The sequence below is a fragment of the Fringilla coelebs genome (genome assembly GCF_963513975.1).
Source record: "Fringilla coelebs genome assembly, chromosome: 10".
NCBI classification, from domain to species: Eukaryota; Metazoa; Chordata; class Aves; order Passeriformes; family Fringillidae; genus Fringilla; species Fringilla coelebs.
Window position 1 is genome coordinate 6,211,384 of NC_140036.1, and position 21,201 is coordinate 6,232,584.

General features: G+C 43.3%; 1 protein-coding gene across 2 annotated transcripts in view; it reads right to left on the reverse strand.

Annotated features, from left to right (window-relative positions):
• Nucleotides 1–2,417: 2,417 nt before the first annotated feature.
• STAG1 (STAG1 cohesin complex component) overlaps nucleotides 2,418–21,201 on the reverse strand; it is a 152,712-nt gene continuing 133,928 nt past the window's right edge. For both annotated transcript variants that reach the window (XM_084212629.1, XM_084212628.1), the window contains 12 exons: nucleotides 20,522–20,614; nucleotides 17,787–17,961; nucleotides 16,898–17,037; nucleotides 15,156–15,257; nucleotides 13,506–13,654; nucleotides 12,385–12,513; nucleotides 8,814–9,019; nucleotides 6,480–6,651; nucleotides 5,326–5,436; nucleotides 4,448–4,562; nucleotides 3,069–3,149; nucleotides 2,418–2,987 (listed from right to left, as the gene is read on the reverse strand). In XM_084212629.1, coding sequence (XP_084068755.1) covers nucleotides 2,964–2,987; nucleotides 3,069–3,149; nucleotides 4,448–4,562; nucleotides 5,326–5,436; nucleotides 6,480–6,651; nucleotides 8,814–9,019; nucleotides 12,385–12,513; nucleotides 13,506–13,654; nucleotides 15,156–15,257; nucleotides 16,898–17,037; nucleotides 17,787–17,961; nucleotides 20,522–20,614 — 1,497 coding nt within the window. In that variant the 3' untranslated portion in view covers nucleotides 2,418–2,963. The remainder of the gene's footprint in view (nucleotides 2,988–3,068; nucleotides 3,150–4,447; nucleotides 4,563–5,325; nucleotides 5,437–6,479; nucleotides 6,652–8,813; nucleotides 9,020–12,384; nucleotides 12,514–13,505; nucleotides 13,655–15,155; nucleotides 15,258–16,897; nucleotides 17,038–17,786; nucleotides 17,962–20,521; nucleotides 20,615–21,201) is intronic.

Sequence of the window (21,201 nt, forward strand, 5' to 3'; positions counted from 1 at the left end):
TTACTGTGTTCCTCAGTGCAGGAGTTGCCATAACTTACAAGCATTAGGAGACTCAGCTTTCAGGCTCTGTCTTGGGAATAGTTGAGACTTTGAATCATCCCTGTGCCTCAGCTGCTGCATCTTGTTCCTTTTCATGACTCCAGTGATTTTTCCTTAGGAAGTGGGCCAGGTGATAAAGCAGTCAGTTTTCTTTACACTACAGAGATTAAATCTTTCATGGGTTGGACAAAAATAGCACCTTGCTCCCTGAGACATGGGAGTAACATGGACATTTTGTTTCAGGAATCTGTGAAACTCCATTTAGCTCAGCTGGTTGTTAGAACTTTGAAGCTTTTCCCATGGCAGTTTCTTCCCACAGACTCCAGGTCACTTCAGACGTATAGGGCAGAAGAGAGAAATTCTTCTCAAACCTTGTGGCATTTCAAGAAATTGTAAGTTTTAGCAGTGCAGCTCTTGCATCTGGTGTGGGGCCCTCCAAGATTTCCAGCAATCCCACATTCACCACCCCTCTACCCCCCCAACCAAACCACATGATGGTGGAGGGGAGAAAGAAGCCCAGAGAGGGTTTCCATCACTCTTGTGGCTGAGTGGGTACAGGAGTGGGGTACAGGTCTGGTTGTGAAGCCTGGACTACATGAAAGCTACCTGTCAGTTTTGCCTTTAATAATTCCTTGAATTCCTACTACGTGGGATGACAAAATGTGATGGTCCAAACAAGCACTTAAAAGAAAACTATAGTGAAGAGGGTGCTCATCATACTCATGATTTTGAATAGTTTATTAAATGAAAGGTGAAGCATCAGTTTTAAATTGTACAAAAGGAAAAAAAAAACCTCATATTGTAAATGTACAATTTACAGAATTACTAGCAAAACCAATCAAGGAGACACTCATAATACAAAAACCTATTGACTGCAAACTGAACTGGAGACCCATTGCAGGTACCATGATAATAAATGTTTGTTATACAGTATTCTACAATGTTAAATTAGGAATCAGTTTTCCACACAGAGGACTGTGAAGCACAAGGTTTGTCTGAGACTCTGACTCAAACTGGGCAGCATCTGTTGTGCCACCATGCTCACAGAGTGATCCTGGGACAGGTCCTGCAGCCATTCCTGCCCCCAGGCCGTGGGGGTGCACAGAGGGAGGTAACAGGGTTTATAAAGTTCCAGCTACTTCTTGGATTAATAGATCCCCAACCCACACTAAGGAATGGCTGAATTACCTGGTCAAACATTTTTGGCAACCTTGTCTGAGAACTGCACATGTTGTGAGAGCCAAGCTCAGCTGGGTGAGGTGCTGGGCTGGGTGAATTTGGGCTCTTTACCTGCCCACGCTGGGCACTGAGGGGTTGGGCTGGTGTCCAGTAAGCTTGAAACAGAAAAAAGTTCAGTGATTATTCTGCAGTTGCTAAAACCAAAGCACCTCTGAAACTGCTGTGCTCCAAGTGGGTCAGTCTGCTTTGTATCCCAACTGCTACTGAGTGCAGAAAGATGAAGGTTTTGGGGCCAATTGTTGGAGATCTGGAGCTGTAGAGGGCCAGCACTGCTGGTGCCAGGCCAGGCTGGGTAAGGAGCAGCTACTACATTGAGTCATAAAATCGAAGCATAATGAAATTCCAAATTATTGAAGACATTGAAAAATATCTTAGTACAATGAATTAGCTGAGAATGTTTTGGGGTTTTTTTTGGAATTTTTTTGATGTTTTTAGCTTTTTTGAAAAATCATATTTTTTTCCAAAGAATTACTCTCAATATGCACAGTTAACACTGAAAATGTAGCTGTAGTCCATTGTAAGCTTAAGAACTTCACCATCTAAGCACAAATTTCTATGCAGCACATACAGTACTTCTAACTGGCAAAATTAATTTACAAAAATAGCGGAAAAGGGTATTTACGGCATGGAAAGTAGACTCTGTTTTATGGTACAGTTAAAATTACTTTTAGTATGCTAAAGTGATCCTTTCCCCCACCCTTGAACTATTTTTTTTTAATAGGAAAGTTGCTGTTTATGTACCTTGTGTTGGCAGGCTTGAAGTAGGTAGTAAAAACAGCAAAGTGATTACTTGAGAACCATTTGTGTGTTTTACTGAGAATACTTTATTTGCTGGTATAAGTTGCTAAAAATGCACAGAGCAAGTACCAATAGAAAATTTACTGGTTTTGTGTCCCCATGTGCTATATAAAATGAATGTTACACAGCATCTGTTGGAAAAGTGGCTTCATGGACATCTCTTACTTTATGTCCCATTATAAATAAAAATAAATCTTCTCAAGAGTATAAAATCTGGGTTTATCATATCAGAATCTGAAATTTTTTGGCAGAGATGCACGTCATTAGAATTCTAACCTCTTCTCTGAGAGTGTTCTTCTCCATGCCTATGAGAGGACATAAGCGTACCATAATGTTAATCAAATCCAGTGTGTTCCAAAACACTTTTCCGTAGCCAGAACGACCTGCTTACAGCAGCCTTGCTAGTCAGTGGCTGATAGGCATAGGTTTAATAAAAATGGCTAGCTTTGAAAACATAAAAAGGCAAATGTTAAAACTGTTTTAAATTGTACAGCAGAAAAATAAAGTTAAAAAAGTTCTGTTTTCACTCAATGTTGTTTTCAGAAAACATATGTAGAACAGTGTTTATTTTGACAGCTGTCTTAACAATTTAAAACTTCCTCCTCATCCAGAAAAAAAAAAATCCGTATTAGGACAGTCAAGAACAGGGATACAAATGATTTTTTAGGTCAGCCCTTCTGAGGTGACTGGATTGGCCAACATTCCCGTGTGTCATTAAGAAGCTCCTCTTCTCTCCGTCACTACACCAAGGGGTTGACCTCAATCATTTGGTTAAAAATCAAACCGTATCACATCAAAAATGTGGTTTTCATACAAGCTATCACAGTATATAGGCCTCTAGCTCTAAACAATAGAGTTCCAAGTTTGTAAAAGGTCTTCGCCAGACTTCAGAACATGGGCATGCCAAATCCCTGGAAAGGGGGAAAAGACAGTGGTTATGAGGGGTGGGACACGAGCGGAGCTCAAAGCAAGCACAACGAGCCGGGCCTTACTGAATCGTCCTCGATGATCGCCGCCGAGTCGAAGAAGTCCGGCCGCAGCTCCGCGCGCTCGCGCCGGTTCCGCGACGGTGGCTGCAACACAGGGGAGTTGGAACAGCACGGGGCACAGGGAGCCCTGCCTGCTACAGGCCACCTGTGCCTGCCCCCACCTTCCTCCCAGTGCCACAAAACCTCTGGGACAAACACAGGACAGCGCTCCCTCAACTCTTTATTATTGAAAGAATGGGGTAAAAGCTGATGGACTCTAACTCCGTGCTCATAGTTAAGGACTTGCCCAAGGTTCTGGCTGACTTAAGAATGTTTCTGTATTGGGACTGTAGGCCAGACTGTACAGAAACTCCCTCTTAACTCTCTTTATGCTTCAAGTTCATAGTGAAACTTGAGCCCTGACATGGTCAAAAGTGGATTTACCACCAGAAAGGGTACAGAAGATAGTGAAATATTTCTGAGGCTTAAACCGTTGGTTGTGTCCTTCCCCATGAACACAAGAGTAAGTGTGAGCCTCACTGGCTTGATCAATTCCTTCCTTTCCTTGCCTTGGATGTTACTTGGTGATTACATGAGCGCTAGCAATAACCTGAGTATGCAGCCACCTTTCCCAAGACACTGTAGCCCAGTACTAATATAATCTAGGGCTTGTTGTTTGTATGTGAAAGGAGAAACAGAAAGGCATAAAAATGGTGAGGTGTGTAAAGCAAACAACTCCTTTATCCCATTTTACAAGGGAGGAGTCATTCCAGAGAGGAGGCCAGTTAAGGCTGTAAGTGCTGCAAGGAACTCCCAGCAGTCAGCGCAGAACTGGAAGGGACTGAGGCTGCTGTTGATGATGGGACCTGTTTGGGAGCAATTCCTGTTTAAGGAGCTCCCATCCACACACCTGTGCCTGTGCTTCCTCCTGCTGTGCCAGCAGGACTCTGACTGTGACTTACTGAGACCCCAAATGAGGATCCCCTGCCCAGCCCACCTCCTCAAAATCAAACTAACCAGGAAAGGGTAAGAGAGAGACCCCTTGGCTGTGCCAGGCTGACACATTGTGGATGCAATAAAGAGCCATGCCAGCACAGCCTGTAACTCATAACCTGATCCTTGTGGGCTGATGAGTCTGAGGTGTGTGATGCTGCTGCTGCCAAAAACTGCCCAAGAACACAATCTTGGGAAGAAGGAGCACTAAACAATGCTACTTGGAGCAAACCCACTGGGCTCGAGCCTGAAGCTGGAGGCTCTGGGAAGTGCTCACATCATTTCCACTCTAACGTTCAGACAACTGGAGGCCAGACTCAAAATTTTGGAAATTTTTGTTTACACTTCTAAAATTCCTTTTAAATTAGCTTTCAACTGTTTTAAATTTGCCATTTTTAAGATTTACTGACCAGATCAATGACCATTGTGTCCTCAAATTCTTCATTCATGTCTTCTAGCTGGCCTCGTGAGGACATCATTACATCTTCAAAGATGGGCTCAGCGTCATCTTCCATTAGACCTCGTCTAATTAAAGAGAGAGTGAGTCATTTTTGGGCAGAAAAACTTCCCAGCCCTGATCTTTGTCATTAAAAAGAATGCTGAAATCTTATCATTTAATGCTGATGCTGAGGGTAAAGCCAACAGGCTCTCTGGAATACCAAACAGAGGAAAATCACACAAACTCCCCTGCCGAAACCCTGGCCCAGGCTGAAGCAGCAAGTCCCACTGACAGCACTATGACCAGCAATTGAAGTTGTCCCAACAAGTCTGCCCTTTTACCAAGGAGGAGTGACACTGTTTGCCAGGATCACAGGTAAAGCCCTGTGACCCCAGCAGTGCCTTCAAGCCCAGTTCTAAAGGCTGTAAGGATTCCAGCCCTCATGCTGAAGGACTCAGTGGGATCAGCACAGAGCATGCAGTGCCCCCATGTTAACCCACGTGTGTTCCCTCCATTACTGCACAGGGGGACACCTTGGCAAAAAAGGATGGAGAGCACAGACACAGAACCAGGCTCCTGGGCAGAGCTCACAGGGAATTACACAGCACACAAACCATGGAACCCCTCTGAGGAATGGGGAACTGCACCCTGTCACTGGGCCTGGTGTCTGGCCACAGTCAGAGAATGGCAGTGCTGGGCTGGATCCATCCCAGCACTACAAACTGTCCCTCTGCCCTCACCACAAGGGAGAAATGGCACAGAAACCACTGGCAACCAGCAGGAAAGATAACATTTCACTGTGGTGTCTGCACATGGTTCTGCTGGGGGCAGGAGCCTGTGAGCACTTACACTGCGTGCCTTACGCCACTTCTGCCTTTCATGTAGTTCATTCCTGTCCTGTCCTTCCGATTAAGATCCTCCAGCTTCTGCTGGCCCAGCCACGAGATCTGCATCTGGGGACTGACACACAGGGAGTGAGTTAGAACCAACAACAGTAACAGTTCTGAGCTGCCTATTCTGGGGCAGTTTCTGTCTCCCAAGTTCTGTGTCTGGCCATGCTTCAGATTAGGAAAATTAAATCCCATCCATCATTGTACACATCTTCTGTATTCCCTTCCACAGTGTGTCTCCTCTCACTGTATGTGCACAAAAAAATCAACTGTTGCAATAAAAGAAAGTATGGAAAACTGGCATTGCTCCTTCATTAGGGGCAGGCACCTGGAGCAGGAGCACCTCTAAAGTTTGTTATTATTAAATAGTACTTCACTGTGTCAGATGAGGCAAAATATGAGCAAGAATGGATCCAAATTAGTAACTGACAAAAATGTCTCACAACGTGAAAAACAAATGGCTTTTACACAAATACCCTGATCAGCTTAAGGGCCAGTACCTCACCCACGTGTAAATACCTTCCAGGCTGCACTACTGATGCCACCACCAGCCTGTGACCCACAGCCAGCCTGTGCTCACCTGCTGCATCCTGGCAGTACCTGCTGGCAACACCCACTGACAGAAAATAACCAATGCTTTCTCTCTAAATGGAGGTGATAAAATGGGAGCAAAGGGACAAAAAGAATATATAATTTAGAGCAATTGCCTCAAATCAGGAATTACTAGCTCAGCAGCTGGAAATTTAGAAAATACCAGTCAGGGTGCCTGGAGAACCTTAACTTTGATATCGGGCAGGGGGAAAAAAAGTATCTACAGGTCTTCCAAAGAAACAATTCCACCCAGCCTGGGACACAAGCACTAGGACGATTTGACCAGGACTGCATGGCTATGCTATGAGATAGTTTTAACATAAGGAATTTCTACTATTATTCCATTACAACATATTTTTCTGGACCTGAAGACAATCCAATTATTGCTGAGCTGTAGTAAAGGCATTTCCAGGTGGCTTTACAAATCAACACTGCATCTCTGGAGCTACAGGCTAACAATATCACTATAAACCACAAGCAACTTTGCCTGGCTGTACTTGATGCTGAAATTCCAAGACTTACTTGTGTAAAAAATCCTGTTCAGATCCCTGCTCCGACTCGTGCTCCTGAATCTGCTCTCCCATTTGTCTGGTGTTCTCTCTCAGGACAGTGGAGGTGAGCTGAGGTGTCTGCAGTGTCCCTGGAGTATGGATGTTCTCATTCCTGTTCAGCCAGGAGCCTTCCAGGCTCTCATCTACAGAGAGAACACTGCTATCACTGCTCATTTCTGACCACATGCAGGACAGCATTCAAATAAGTGTGCGCTGAGGGATCACCTGGATAAATGCTTGGGATTGTAAGATTTTCAGTTCTAATTTCAGATTCTGTTCTTTTAAGTATTACTAGCCTCTATTCCCAGCAATAACAACAATTTAAAGGGAACAGACACAAACCTCATTGCAAACAAAGTCATACTGCAGCACGGCCTCAGCTGCTGGGTATCTTGAACATAAACAACCCAGGTAATTCCCAATTCCTGAGTTTACAATTGGAGACTGTTTTAATCTCATGCACCTACAGCAACCAAGATACAGTTAAACACTAAGACAAGGTAGAGCACAAACCCCAAAATCCGGTCACTCCAGATCTTTAGAACTGTCAGAACCATTGGAATGGAGCAGGGAGGGGACACTTAGCAATAAAAATGAGATGAAGATGACTGAAGGTCTAGCTGGGATCCTGTGCTTATGTTGGGAAGGGAGCAAAGCAGAGAGGAGGGAAGAGGGAGGACTTGAGAATGAGTTAGAGCAGGAAGCTTGCAGTCAGAGACACGCAGAAAAAGTTCACTTGCTGGAGTGAAAGACAGGAGATGACAACAGAGATTACAAGATCACAGATTTACTAACAGGAAATGTGTGGTGAGAAAAGTAGATGGGGATCTCCATGGATCTGTTCACCCTTCCATTGCCTTTTACTACCCTTTAGGCATAAATGTTGTTTAAAAAGCTGCCTATTTATGCTCAATTTTACTTTTCAATCATTTTTATGTTAGGATTTTTTTTAAAAAAACTTATTGATTTCCTTAAGACATCTTGAAGAAATGTCACAGAGTGCATTTCCTCTTAGAAGTAACAGGGAATGTTCTCCAAGCCAGTCTGTAGTGGATTTAGGTGAGAAAGGAACCAGAGGGGGACTGGATATGGTTCTTTGAAACCCCAGTAATTTCTGCAGTGACCTTTCTTCTGTTAGATCCTTTAGAGTGGAAATTAAAGAAACAAAAACAAAAAAAGGAGATTCTTAAAAGGAAAGTGTTGGAAATCAATTCTCCCTTCTACTGATCACTGAAAGAGGGTGACACAAAAGACCATGAGATAAGCAAAACCTAAAAACTACATCTTAAGCCTGAGATTTGCCTTACTGGGAGACAAAGATGCTACTACAGCCCCCAGGGTAAAAAAAATAAGATATTGGTAAAATACAGTAGAGTAGAATGAAAATGGCAACAAGAGGAAAGAAGAAAGCCTCAGTAGCTGAATTCTGTGAAAATCTTGTCATCCTAAAAGAAGAAAAACAGTACCTGAAAAAACAAGCCAGTATTTTATGTACCTGCACTTGAGGCTGGCTGTGAGAAGGACTTGGTGCAGGGACTGCTCACCGTGAGCTGCAGTGGAGAATGGACCTGGCTGTATGGGCAAACTTTTGAGGAATATTATGGGAAATTGCTGTATATTCAGGCAAATGGGAACTAGATTCCTTACTGAGGGATTACTGCCATAGATACTGAAGTTGGAAAAAAATCCTGAAGTTTAAGATCCCACTCACATCTACTGTATAGTGGAACAGCAAATTAGTATTCACAAAAGTCCACACTACAGCACACAGATTGACCAGGAACAGATGTAGTCTTGTAAGAAATTTGCTATCACAGCCAGATTCCTGATGAACACATCTGAGGTTCCAGAAAGAGTAAATGCAGACAACACCAGATATCAGTACTATTTTAAACAAAAATGCTGTATTTTTAGTGTTCCCAATGGCCCTGCAACAACAGAGATCTGTTATCAGAATTTCTGCCTGGAATCTGTTCCAAATCCCTGAGAATTAACTACTCCCCAGAGGGAACCACAGGCAGAAATCCAGCAGTCCAGGAGTGAGAAAGAGCAGGTAACTCCACAAACACCTCTCCCAGCAGTAGTAACAGCTTTTAACAGTTCTGACTGCCAATTTTGGTCAAGACAAACAAGAGCAGGGGGCTATGGTGGTATTTCCCCTAAAGACACATCCAGGCCTGACAGAACCAGCAAAAGAGATGCCTTGGTTCTGCCACATCCAGAACAGGTCACGTATTTCTGCACTAACTGGTAAAGCCTCCTCTCCTGAGTGTCCAGAATGCCAAAGCCCTGTGCCCTCACTAACCTTCCACTCTCTTTTTGTGGAGGGGGGGTCGGCCCTTCTTGTTCCTCACGGAGGAGGCCTTGCTGCTGCTGCTGCCGCTGTTCACAGACATCCTGTCGTCCTCGCCGCCCGTCACCAGCGAGTTCCGGTACGAGATCAGCGGCAGCCACACGTCCTCTCTTCTCTCCATCATCTGCTCTGTCAGGAACTTCTCCAAGTAGGTGTGCCTGGAAAGGAAACACAGGGGCTACAGAGTGCAGCAATCTCCCCACAGACACCTGGATATAGCCGCTGTGTCAGCAGCCAGGCTGCAACAGAGCCACTGCTGGAAGGATGCAGGATGTCCTTTGGAATCCTGGAACAAGAGAAATGGGTTAGTGAAATGCAGGCATTTATTTTTCCACAAGAAATTTGAACACCTGGTCCGCTGCCATGAAAAGTCCAGTGTGCACACATGTTAACTGAAAGGAGGAACCAAAAACTCCCTCCTGGTGTAGAGGACATAGAAACTGTTTTCTTTTTCCATTGATTATTTAATTACGGAATCAGAAGTAATCTCTAAAATGAACATGCAAATCTACATAAATGTGATTCTAATGAGTTTGGCTGCAGAGCCAAACATTCAGAAGTTTGGTAAGAGGACTTAGGTACTTCAGCATCACTTCCTGCACCCCTCAGTCACAATTTCCTTTAATACCACCTTGCCAGCAGTGGGAGTCAACTCCACACATTCCACATGGAAAGGCAGGGGTTTCCTCTGTTAGGAGGCTCAGCAGCTGCTCATGGCAGCTCAGAGTTGTTACACAGCCCAGCTCCAGAACAGGCCCAGGGCCCACACTGCTCATGTGAGGGTAACATCACATCAGTTTTTTGATCCAGTGAATGGCATAACTTTGTTCAAGAAACAGCAGGTTCCTGTCTACTCTTTTATTAAATATTGTCAATGCTTCCTCCTTCCCTTTTCCATGTGTATATTAACTCCCAAACCTGGCAGTAATGGGAAAATCTTAGTGTATTTTATGGTACCCAACTGTGCCACTTAAGTGCTTCATGGCTTCAGAGAATCTACCTGCAGAAGAGTCTTGGAAAGTAAGAAGTTTTTCTACCTCCAGTTTGTTTTTAGAGAACCAGATTGCATGTTTATGGCCAAATTGTTAAGGAGGAAAATGACACCACTTGGGAGCTTTTTACTGCCTGGATGCCAAACTTGAGACATCTTCTGCTCAGCATTTTGGAGGAGCTTCACACTGGCAGTTATTGTCAACTCTGAGCTCAGTGGACCTCAACCATGTTGAGGCTCTACCTCACCTGACACCCACAAGTCAGTGTTCAGTCTAAGCCAACTGTGTCTTTGAGAGAAGTAAATGGAAATAAGTGCCTCCAAGGACAATCTCTCTATTCTGTCCTAAATTAGTTCCTCAGGATTTCCCTGCCTGTATCTGCCTTAATGGGTTTGTAACAGAGTGTTAGTACAAATTCTTTTTCTCCAGCTGTATGAGTCTGGCACCTTACATGAACACTTTTATGTGAAATCCATAGATTTCAATAAATCCATAAATGGCTATCACCACTTCTGAAGGTTACTCATAAAATGAGTAGCCAGATTAACAGGCTAGGAAAACGAAATTATATCAGTGTGGCTGCTTCACTCCCAAACTGGAAGCTTCTTCCTTTTCTAGCCCCAGAGGAAAAAGCCAGCAGCCCAGCAGAAGGAAGTAGAAGCCCTGTGGAATGGCAGTGTGTGCTGCACCCTGTCAGGAAGGGTGCTCTGGAGCAATGCCCTGACAACTGCAGGCTCTTGGGTGGGTGGATGATTTGGGGGTTGAGGCAGGGAAGCCAAGCTGGAGAACCTGGGCAGCCAGGCAGCCACGTGTTCCTGAGACTGCCAGGGCCCCAGAGCACTTCTGGCTGCAGCCAAGAGTCCATCACTCAGTCTGGGGAGGCCTCTGGGCAGGGAGGGAGGGAAGTGATCCTGAACATGGGGCTTCTCCAGCAGATGGTGGTCATGGACCTTCCTGCACACAGGCAGCCCCTGTGGTGGGGGAGAGGTGCCTATGGATTGGAGGAGCTACAGAAAAGGGCAAATCCAGCACACCACTCCTGTCCTGTCAGTGGAGCACTCTGGGCAGGCGTGGAGCCACCTCCACAGAATCCTTACATGTCAGCAAATTGTGCTGACCCTTCTCATGGTCACCACAGCCCGTGGGGTCTGGGGCAGGGCTGAAGTCATCCCAACACAGCAGGCTGGCACAGATCAGGCCCTAAAGGACCTATTTTTTTTCATGATCATCGGATTCAGCTGAGGTCAATAGCTCAGGTATAGATTTTCCACCACAGCAATCCTTATACTCCTGCAGGAGCAGCCACTGGTTGTGTATGTGGGCAGGGGAACCTTTGAGAAAAAATTCAAATGGCAACATGGAAGGTGAAGGAACAGAATGTCCCAAAAAACTGAATTTCACTCAAAGGTTCAGGTTAACAGAAGCTGTCAGGGGCAGCATGATGTAACTTTATATGTCAGACACTGGAAACTTGTGGAAGGGATGACTCTGCTGAAAGGCTAAACCTCACTAAATTCAACAGGAAACAGGCCAGTGGCACTTAGACCAGCATGTAGGAGAGCCAACAGCTCAGCTAAGAAGACAAGCCATAAAATCCTGTTATCCTTAAGTCCTGTCCTGAGGAAGAGGATAGAAGCTGACAAGATTCCAGGATATAACAATGGAGAGCAGATGCACAAATGGAGTGCCAAGACAGCCTAACTGGATCATCCCATTCCCTAGCTCCTTTAACTATTTGTCCTACAGTGTTCACTGACTTGAGAAATTATTGATACAATGAAAAAGTGAAATTGGTTCAAGTGTGTACACATTAAAAATTACACAAAGTTAACCAAGCTGCATTTCTTACTGCACAGATAAAGCTGTAATGTTCATAATTGTTAACCCTAACAGAAAAGTCCTTTAAAAGAAATGTCTTCACAGCAAGGTCTGACAGAAAGAGTCAGTTGAGGTCATTCAGTTGATCTTTTTGACTAACACTCAGTGAGGTCACATAATTGATGGGAAAGACACCTATAACCATAAATCAGCAGAACTGCACTTTTAAACTGGTCATAAAGTTATTCAGTGAATTTAGTTTCACACCGGGCATATAGCACTTAGCTGATGTTTGACTGGAGTCCTCTTCCAATATATTAAAAGAAACAACAAATATAGGTTTACAATTTCTGTAAATAAAGACAGAAGTCTTTATTCTGCAGTGGTGTCAGCCTGTAAATTACCTACACTGATAATGTTTAATTTTTTTTCTTCTAGCCTAGAAAAGGACTTTTTATTTTCAAGACCCCATGAGAAATTTTAAATAACATTGTTTTGAGAGGTCTCAAACTCACCTCATTAGCAGGTCTGATTTTTCTTTTCCCATTTATTTCTATTACTTTAAAACACAAAAGCATGAGTAAGTATGTATGTGACATGTCTCATGGACTTTCTGCAGCCCAGGTTAGATTGCAGAGACCTCAAAGGAGAGAGTTGAGACCTACAGTGCAGGGATTAACAGAGCCCAGGGAAGAAAACAGAGCATTACTTACACAGTCTTTTTGTCCTGTCGCAGGAGTTTGGAAGAAAATTCACTAAGCACTTCCAGGAAAGCAAGGTTAGGAGGTGGATAGTCTTGTCCTTTCTGATTCTGGTATTTGAAGGCAAACTCTATGCCATCTCTACAGTACAGAAATATGAACATGCTCAGACATTTGCAACAAAAACCAAAAAAAACTCAAAACCCAAAAAAGCAAACAAATAGCCCAACGCAACACCCAAACAAGCTGCCCCAAATCTGAGCTGTGATGAAACTGTTTGAATCCTCAGGTCCCATCACAGTGTAACTCCCCATTAGTAGCAAACAGCAGTTTTTGGACAAAGGGGAATGCAGAGCTCCCTGTGGATTTGTGAGGGCCCCTCAGGTAAGCACATGGCCAGTCCCTGTAAGAGGGAACTTGCCCAGTGAGGGAACTGGGCAGGTGCAGCCCAGGGCAGGAGCTCCATGGAATGTGCCAGATCAAACAGGAGCCAGAGCAGAGAACTGAGTCCCCAGATCAGGGATACACTCAGTTCTGCTCTGTCACCTGTGACTAAAGAGAACACTGTCCCTTCCCTCACCCAGCAAGGCACAAGTGTCCCCTGACTCCTGCTTGGCTGAGGACAGTGGTGCATCCTGACCGAGCCGTGCTGATCTTAGTCTCAAGGACTGAGTCTCTGAGATACCAAACATTAGCATTTGAACTTTTTTGTGGCATGGCAAAGCCATCATTTAAATTTAGCAGAACCTTTCCATGCTTTTCTATGCAGCAATTGCATAAAAAATTTCAGTCCCCTTTAAAAGATTTCCAAAATATTTTCGGAGTATCTTTTCATAAAAGCCCTTGGTTCCTCCAGATTCCACAGTGGTGTGGAACAAAGAACCACCCTCAGTTGTTAGACACAACCCACCTGAGATAAACATAACCATGCCAATAAATTCCAATGAACAATTAGGTAGCAGCTAGTTTGTTTCCTTTCTACCTACATACATGTAGACCCCTCCAATTAAAGTAGAAAAAGATATATAATTATTCAATGGCCTGTTAAGATTACGTATCCTAAGAAAGGGACTGCTGAACAAGAATTTTAATCTGAAGGAGTGTAAAAATCTAGTTTATTTACCACCACTCACTTGTGTAGTGTGGCCACAGCCTCTCTTGTCTTGATCTGATCCAAGCCAAAAGTGAGGGCAAATCGCCGGGCCAGCTCCTTAATGCCACTGACATGGGCAGATGTCCTGTCCAGGTTGGGACCTTGCTCCTGAACCAGCTCATTGAACAGCTGCAGAGAGAGTTCAGAGGTTGACATCTGTGAGCTGGGAAACACTTCTATTGAGAAAGACTTGGGTTCTAAACCTGCTCCATCTGAGAATGGCCTTGGTGATGACTTTTTGCACTGAGACATCAGAGTCCCTGTCATCTGCCAGAATTTCTTCTGTCCCTCTGCTGTTTGCCAGCTGTCCCCCATCTTGTACTTGCATGGAGTTATTTTGGTGGAATTCTTCACCCACCCTCCCTCAATTCCATCTATCATTCTCCTAACTCATCAAGAAGGTTCTGCATTCTCGTGCTGTTCTCTGAAGCACCTCCATACCCATCAGATCTGGTGGTGCTCTGAATTTGGGGATCCAAACTGTAGCTTCTCCACTGTAGCCTCAGTGCCTGTTTGCCCAGCACTGCTGCCTCCAAGGCTCTCCCAGCACAGTATTGAAGTGTTTGATGCTTTTCCAGCCAGTTCTACCTCTCCTGGCACTGCCATTTACACCTCATCTCTCTCACTGGTTGCTGAGAGCATCCTGGCAGACAGTGCCAGTGAGGATATTAAATCAGGCTCCATTACAGTCACTGTTTCTCTCATCTCCACAAGCTCTGTTACCATGTAATTAATGACAGCAGCTTAATTGGACAGGATTCCTCCTTGACAAATCCATACTGGCTGCTACCTATCAGTGAGGCACTTGCAAACAGCTCCTCTCCTTACTTTTTTCATGGAATTCTGTCAGCCTGACTGATCTGAGGCACCTGCTTCCTCCTCTCTAAGTTTTACAGACATGGGCTGCTTTGACACTCCCTGATTCTTCTGGAAGTACATCTGTTTTTCTCAGGTTTGCACAGATCTCTCTCAGCCTCCAGATTGCTACAGCAAATCCCTTAGGAAGGGATTTTGGGAGGTCCAGCTCATTTGAGAGCATCTAATTAGCAGAAGTAATTTCTCTGTGCAATGGCTATAGCTGGTACTTCAAGGGCCTAAGTGGTATTTAGTGCACTTTGTGCTGTTGCTTGATAGATTTCATCATCAGGCAGTAATTTATGGGTGATGTAAAGAGAATTTTTCTGGGAAAAAACATGTCTAACAGTATTGGAAGACTTAATTAGCTTGAAATTTGAAAAATTCATCAGTATTTAGACAAAGTATAAAGAAGATGCATTACTTCAGCAAATGCTAAGAAGAAAAAGCCTTCCTAATTCTTCTTCTTGACTCAGGATCAATAAACAAATGCCAGGAATCAGCTTAGACCAAATTGCCTCCAAGGCTCTTTTCTCACTCCCTTCCATTTTTACCTGCCCAAGCTTTGCAGTGGGGGCCTATGGAGACAGAGATTACTGAGACAAAGGGGCACTGACAGCCTGAACTAGGGAGCAGGAAAATGAAGAAAATGTCCTAAGGAAGTGCAGCATTTCTGCTTCCCTGTAAAGGGCATCAGAGGAAATCCTGGCCAGGGCTTTTTGCAATGAGGCATTTCTAACAAAAAAAAAAAAAAACCAAAAAACAATGCTCTTACCTGTTGCAAACTGAGAATGAGTGTCTTTGCACACTGGATTTTATCTATTTGCCTGGTTTTGCTCAGGGTTTCCTTAATGATATCTCCGTAGTCATTGTAGTACTAAGAACAAATGTGGAAAAAAAACCCCCTTTAAATCAAATTTCTTATACAATTTCTTACAGTTTTCCCAAGAGAAAGATTACTTGTAATTCTTGATTTGAAAAGAATTGCAGCAGTTGCTCAAATCCAGATTTTTGATGTGAGTCGGGGGCAATGTTTCAGTATCAAAATTTAAATCAAACTCTGTGATAAGGTAGGGAACTTCTGTATTTATTATCTTTTGTAACAAATATGTTGAAAACCAAACAAAAGAGCATTTTCTTCCTCAAACTAAGCACTTGATGAAGGTGACCCATGGCTGCCAATTCCAAGCAACAACATGACATTGATCCAACACCCCCTTAAGAAGCAGATGTGAACAGACACCAGCACAGAGATGTGTGCTCCTTGTACACTGAGGGGAAAGGAATTCAATAAAGCCAAAAAGTGGAGTAAAGAATGAGCCAGCATGGAGTGCTGTTTATCATAAAAGAATGGTTGCTGAAAGCCTCAGCCTATGGTGCAGCCCATCTGGGTAGGAAAGCTGTATTATCATTACAAATTCCAAGCTGAGAATATATTTTTTCCAACAGTATTCTTTCAGCCTCATTGATGTTTCTGCATTTGCAGTCACTTATTTTCATTCCCTCTAAAATATTGCTTTTGCCTTCTTTAGTACTAATTCAAATTAAATTTCTCTCCCTCTCCACCAGTTTTAAGAGAAGGAGGGGTGTGGGAAAAGGAGAAGCCCAACCTAGAGCAGCAGGGAGGGAACTCACCTGGATGGTGACAGCTTCAGTTTCAAACTCCCACTCTGGCAAACAATCCCTAAGCAAGACTAACCCTGACTGATGGCTACAGTGTGTCCTGGGAATTTTATTGTGCTGTGTGTGCCTGATGAACAGGAGAATTTCAAGTTAAACCCTTTATGTTTCACATCAACATCTCAAACAGGTCTAGAGTAAAGGACCTGCTCTGTCTTCCAGTTCTTCCCCCTGGATTGTCACCTCTGTGATGACAATCCCCTGCAGGTGGGACAGGACCTGAGGGTCAGTGGCAGGACTGCTGATGTGCCTGTTCAGGCAGGTGAACTCCCATGTACAGGGGCAGCAGGAGCTGAGGTCCTCCTGACCTTCACTGGGCCTAAAAGCTCTGTGGAAGCAGCCAAAGTTGAGAAGATATTCAGTCACCACAGACCCACTTCCAGCACAACCATACAGAGCTTTTTTGTCCTGCTGTCCTGGTTAAACCAACCTCCTCTGACAAGATCCTGCTGCCTCCAGGCAAGCACCAAGCCTGGGACACTGACAGTGGAACATGGCATGGAACAGGTCACTACTGGGGATTCTAGAGATGGATCTGAGGAGCAGGCTAAGAAACTCTCTGCAGAGTGGAGCCTCTCTGGAAATACTCAGCACCTCAGGAGCAGCTTTTGGTGCTGCCTTAAACAAAGCACATGTGCTACAAAGAGGGTGAGGTCAGAGCTTGCTGCTGCTCAGTGCCAGGGGTTGTTTAGAAAGGAAAAAGTACCACACAGGATCAAATAAAGCTGAAAAGGCTTTCAGGAGTGTTTGGGCTGTAACACATTCCTGGCAGGGATGGCAGAAGCCCTAACACTGCAGACTGGGCTCAGTCAGGACAGGAGGATGCATGGCCTGTACCTTCATATAGTGTTTGAAGATATCTGCTGCTGCATGCATGTCCACAATGTCATAAATTATCAGCTTGCTAAAGGCAGCCAGAAGGTTTCTTCTCTTATGTAAAGCTTCTATTTTGTTGGCTTCATCTTCTTCATCTCCCTCTGAAAGCATCATCAGAATGTTTGTAAGTAACTGTTAAGTGCTAAAACAACATTATCAAAGGGGAGCTTTTAGAAAAAAATCAGTTCTTGAACATGAGGCAAGAATGATTGTTGGAGAGGAAGCTAAAGGTGGTAAGTCTTGAGTCCTGCCTACTTGGAAACTTCCAGGGAAGTTTAGGAACATGACACACCACTGACCAAGGCTGCTCTCCATAATCCTGAGGAGATCCTGGATATAATCCACATCAAACTGATTTTTTTATTTCCTATACCCTGTGAAAGGCCACAGTGAACTTCTACTGAATGCTCTTGGTTAACTTTCAAACACAGGACATTCACAGAGGCTCCATTAATGTGACTAAGCTATAAATATTTAACAAAAGAAAAATCAGAGGCAGCAGTACTTCTGCATGCCTTAGATTTTCAGATGTGAAATCAATGGCTCTGAACAACAGGAAGTAAAATCCAGTTGTAAGAAGCATTAGCACTGAATGGCAATGCCATAAGTATTAAGTCTCTGTACAAGGCTTCATTCTGTGAATGAAAAACAAACTACACCAATAAAATCTTAAATATAGTTATTATATAATAAAAGCATATTCCACAACTTGTATAAGAAACTTCAGAGCAGTGACCTTCCAAAAATAAAGTAGGAATACTTATGAAAACATCTGAACAAACTGATCAGAAAATTCTATTTTCTCCTTTCTTCTGTGTCTGTTATGAAAAAAAAAGCTAAACATACATACCCATGCTCTGATTTTCATCATCTTGGTCAATAAACACATGATCCATGACAAAACTGAGGAGTTCTGACTGGAGGCCTGAGTCGGGATTGAACACCAAAGGCTGGAGCCCTTCTCGACCTCCTGTCATCAGCTGGTGACTAAAAATCATCAGGAGATCACAGAGCAGCATGAAAGCCTACAAGGCAAAAGAGAATGAATGCAGTGACAAGCCAAAAAAGGAAAACAAAGTACCATTGATCTAATTTCCAGATATCCCCTGCTACTAATAAACAGCTTCTTAAACTGTTCTCAGGTGTAACTGTTTATGTGCTGTGAAAAGTGTTCCATAATGGTTTCCTGTGCTTTGGAATGCTGTGCCTCTGGTTCCTAGGTCAGGAACTGTGGTTATTACCTTCTCCATGTCCCACATGACACATACTAAACTTCCATTTCTTCTCTAGGAAAAGAACTCTAAATCTACCTCTGATCTAAGGCCTGCAGCAAAATTTGTAGTAAAGAGAGCACCATCTCTTTTGATAAACAGTCAAAAAAAAAAATCAAACAAGTAAAAACATGAACAACAGTGAGGGAAAATTCAAGCTGAGTCACTGTCAGACCCCAAAAATACAGATAAACAGCCACAGCAAGGAAATTCTTGCAGAATTTCATTAAAAGCTGTTGCAAAAAAAAAGAAACAAGTTTGTCTGCACAGCTTTCAAGTCCAGACAAAAGCCAACCTGGGCAGAATTGTCCCTGATTTATGCTCATTGCTATTATACCCTCATTACCTGAGACAGGAAAGAAGGCAGCTGTCACTACCTTCCTTTCTTCCAAGGGCTCATTCCTGCATGGCAATAACACTGTTTTGCCCCCATGTGGCTTCTGTTGGGGTCTCACAGCCAGCTGTCTGCATTTGATCACATTCATCACCTTTCCAAAACCTTCTCTATTTTTAACCTCAGGTTCTGAAAACTTTACAAATTTCCAAAATAAAATCTGAACTACCTAGTAAATGCTGAACTTCCTAGTGGCTCCCTTATTTCTGGGAGTATGTCATAAAATCTGAATGAGCTACACTCAGGCAAGAACAGATGCAAATCATTGTAAACTATGTTCTGTTGAGACCTTAGGAACAGATGTTGCTATTTGGGATTTTTCTCCCTTTGATCCAAAAGGCTGTGATTCATTCCAGTGATGATCTCACCTGCTCTCAACTCCCCTGATACTCAATAGAACTGAAGCTCTTCCTAATGCAGAGCTCTAAAAAACAGCAGATGAGTAATGCAATGCTGGTGCTGAGTTCTGTCCAATATAAAGGCAGCAGTGGGCTCAGTCACAAGATATTTATTTCCCTCCAACACTCATGGAAAAGTTGAAATGTTTCAGACTTGTTTTTCTAAATACTTCATACATTTTTCCCTCCTTTGATATGGACATCAATGTTGTCTGGAAAGAATGTCTGGAGCAAGGATCAAGTATGGTAGGGAGACAATAAAATTTGCAGATAATTCCCAAAAAGAAGCCAGTAAAACAAAAGCAATAAGTAGCAGTCCTGCACTCACAGAAATATACTTTTTAAGGAAGAAAACAAGAGCAAATATAGAAGAGTCAGTTGGAATGGGTCCCTGGAGTCTCCAGCCTACTCTGCCCAGGACACTCTCTGGGCCTGCTTGGGCATGGGTTTGTCTGGCTGAGGCTTGAAAACTTCCCCACAACTGGGAACTGCAAAGGAGCTTCTAAAGAAAGTTTAAATTATCAGTGAAAAAACCATTGTGGCCACTGGCAAGAAGAGAACAAACCCATTACACCTCAAGAACAAACCCACTGCAGGAAGGGGAAGGAACATTTGCCATTTGCTGAGGCAGGAAGGATGGCAGGTCCAGCTCGAGCTGGGAGGGAGGTATTTGCATGGAGCTAGAATATATTTTCACATTATACAATATTAATATAATTTACCAAGAGTAACTACTCTGAATATTAAAAAACAATTACTAAAGTAAAATCTGCTGGAAGCCAATGACACACAAGTCTTTTAGAAATACATAATCTACTGACATCTCTGAGCATTTAATGTTTATATTTAGCAACCTGAAGAACAGAGAGTAAATGCAAAGCAGAGCTGTCTTTCAAAGAAATAAGTGTGTCTTTTAAGAAGTATTATCTTTTAAATACCACAGGCAAAAAACCCAGGCCAGTTATTAGTTATACTCTGCAAAATCTGGGGAGGTCTGATAGAAATGCCATTTGTAGACAAATGTCATTGACATAAATCAGTGTATATTCACATAACCTCAGCTAACAAACCAGCTACTGTGTCCTGCAGAGACAGATCTAATTATTTCAACAAACTCTTTGATTCAGTGGGAAAAAATCCAAAAATATTCAGCCCATTCAAGGTCTCAGTCACCCTCCAGTAGTGACTATTTCCTTTTAAACAGAAATGCCTAGTGCCTTGTAATCCAGTGTCTGCAGGAGAAGTCTTTCATCTGAGGTGACTGTGTTGGATGCCTGAAGTCACGAGGGCTGGAAATGAGCCTGAGCATCCAGGTAATCCTTACTCACTGTTAATGAAAAGTTAACTTGTCATAAGCTGTGCTTTGGAAGTTCTGTTAATACAGCTGCTCTTCTGGGCTGCTTGTTCAGGTTTATTTAGACAGAAGCACAGATGATTTTGCTTTAAGTTTGACATAGCATTGTTTTGAGTTTTACTACACTTTAACATTCACACTTTTCTAAGAGACAGACATTTCCTTTACCTGTTCTTTGACTGGAGTGTTGACATTTGATAGACACTGCTGGCAGACAGCCAGGAAGGATTTCACAGTTTTCCTCAATACCAACAAGTCCTCCTGGAATAAAGATTAAAAAAAAGTATATAGAAATTAGTACGAAGTTTCTTGGAGGAAGCAAAATAAAGAAATGGTGGTGATTTGATACATTCTAAAAAAAGCTGTGAAAGAAATAAGCTATTCAAAAAGAACACACACAGAAACAGTCCCTTGGTTTTACAATGATGATGAACCAATCACCAAGAAGAAAACAAGAGCCCCAAATTAAATGAAATGAGATTAATTCACAGCAGGACACCTGGCCCATGCTCTGCAGACCTCACCCCAAGACAGCCCCTCCCAGCTTCCCCATGGAAGAGGCCATGTCCTGCAGAACAACCTCCAAGCAAATGAGAAGAACCTCCATAATGCCCATGCAATGTTTTCCTTGCTGAAATGTTTTACTGATGCTGCCTGTTCAGCCCATGTGTCTCAGTTCTGGTTTTAGCTTTTCTTGTGCTTCCTGCCATGAGCTCTCGTTGTTCTGTGTTTACTGCAGAGCCTTTTTGTGGTCCATATGTTCTCCCTGTGCTGGTTCACAGCACAACACAGGACTGGCAGTGTGCTCAAGCACCCAGAGTGTTCCCAAAGCTCTGAATTTCTCATCA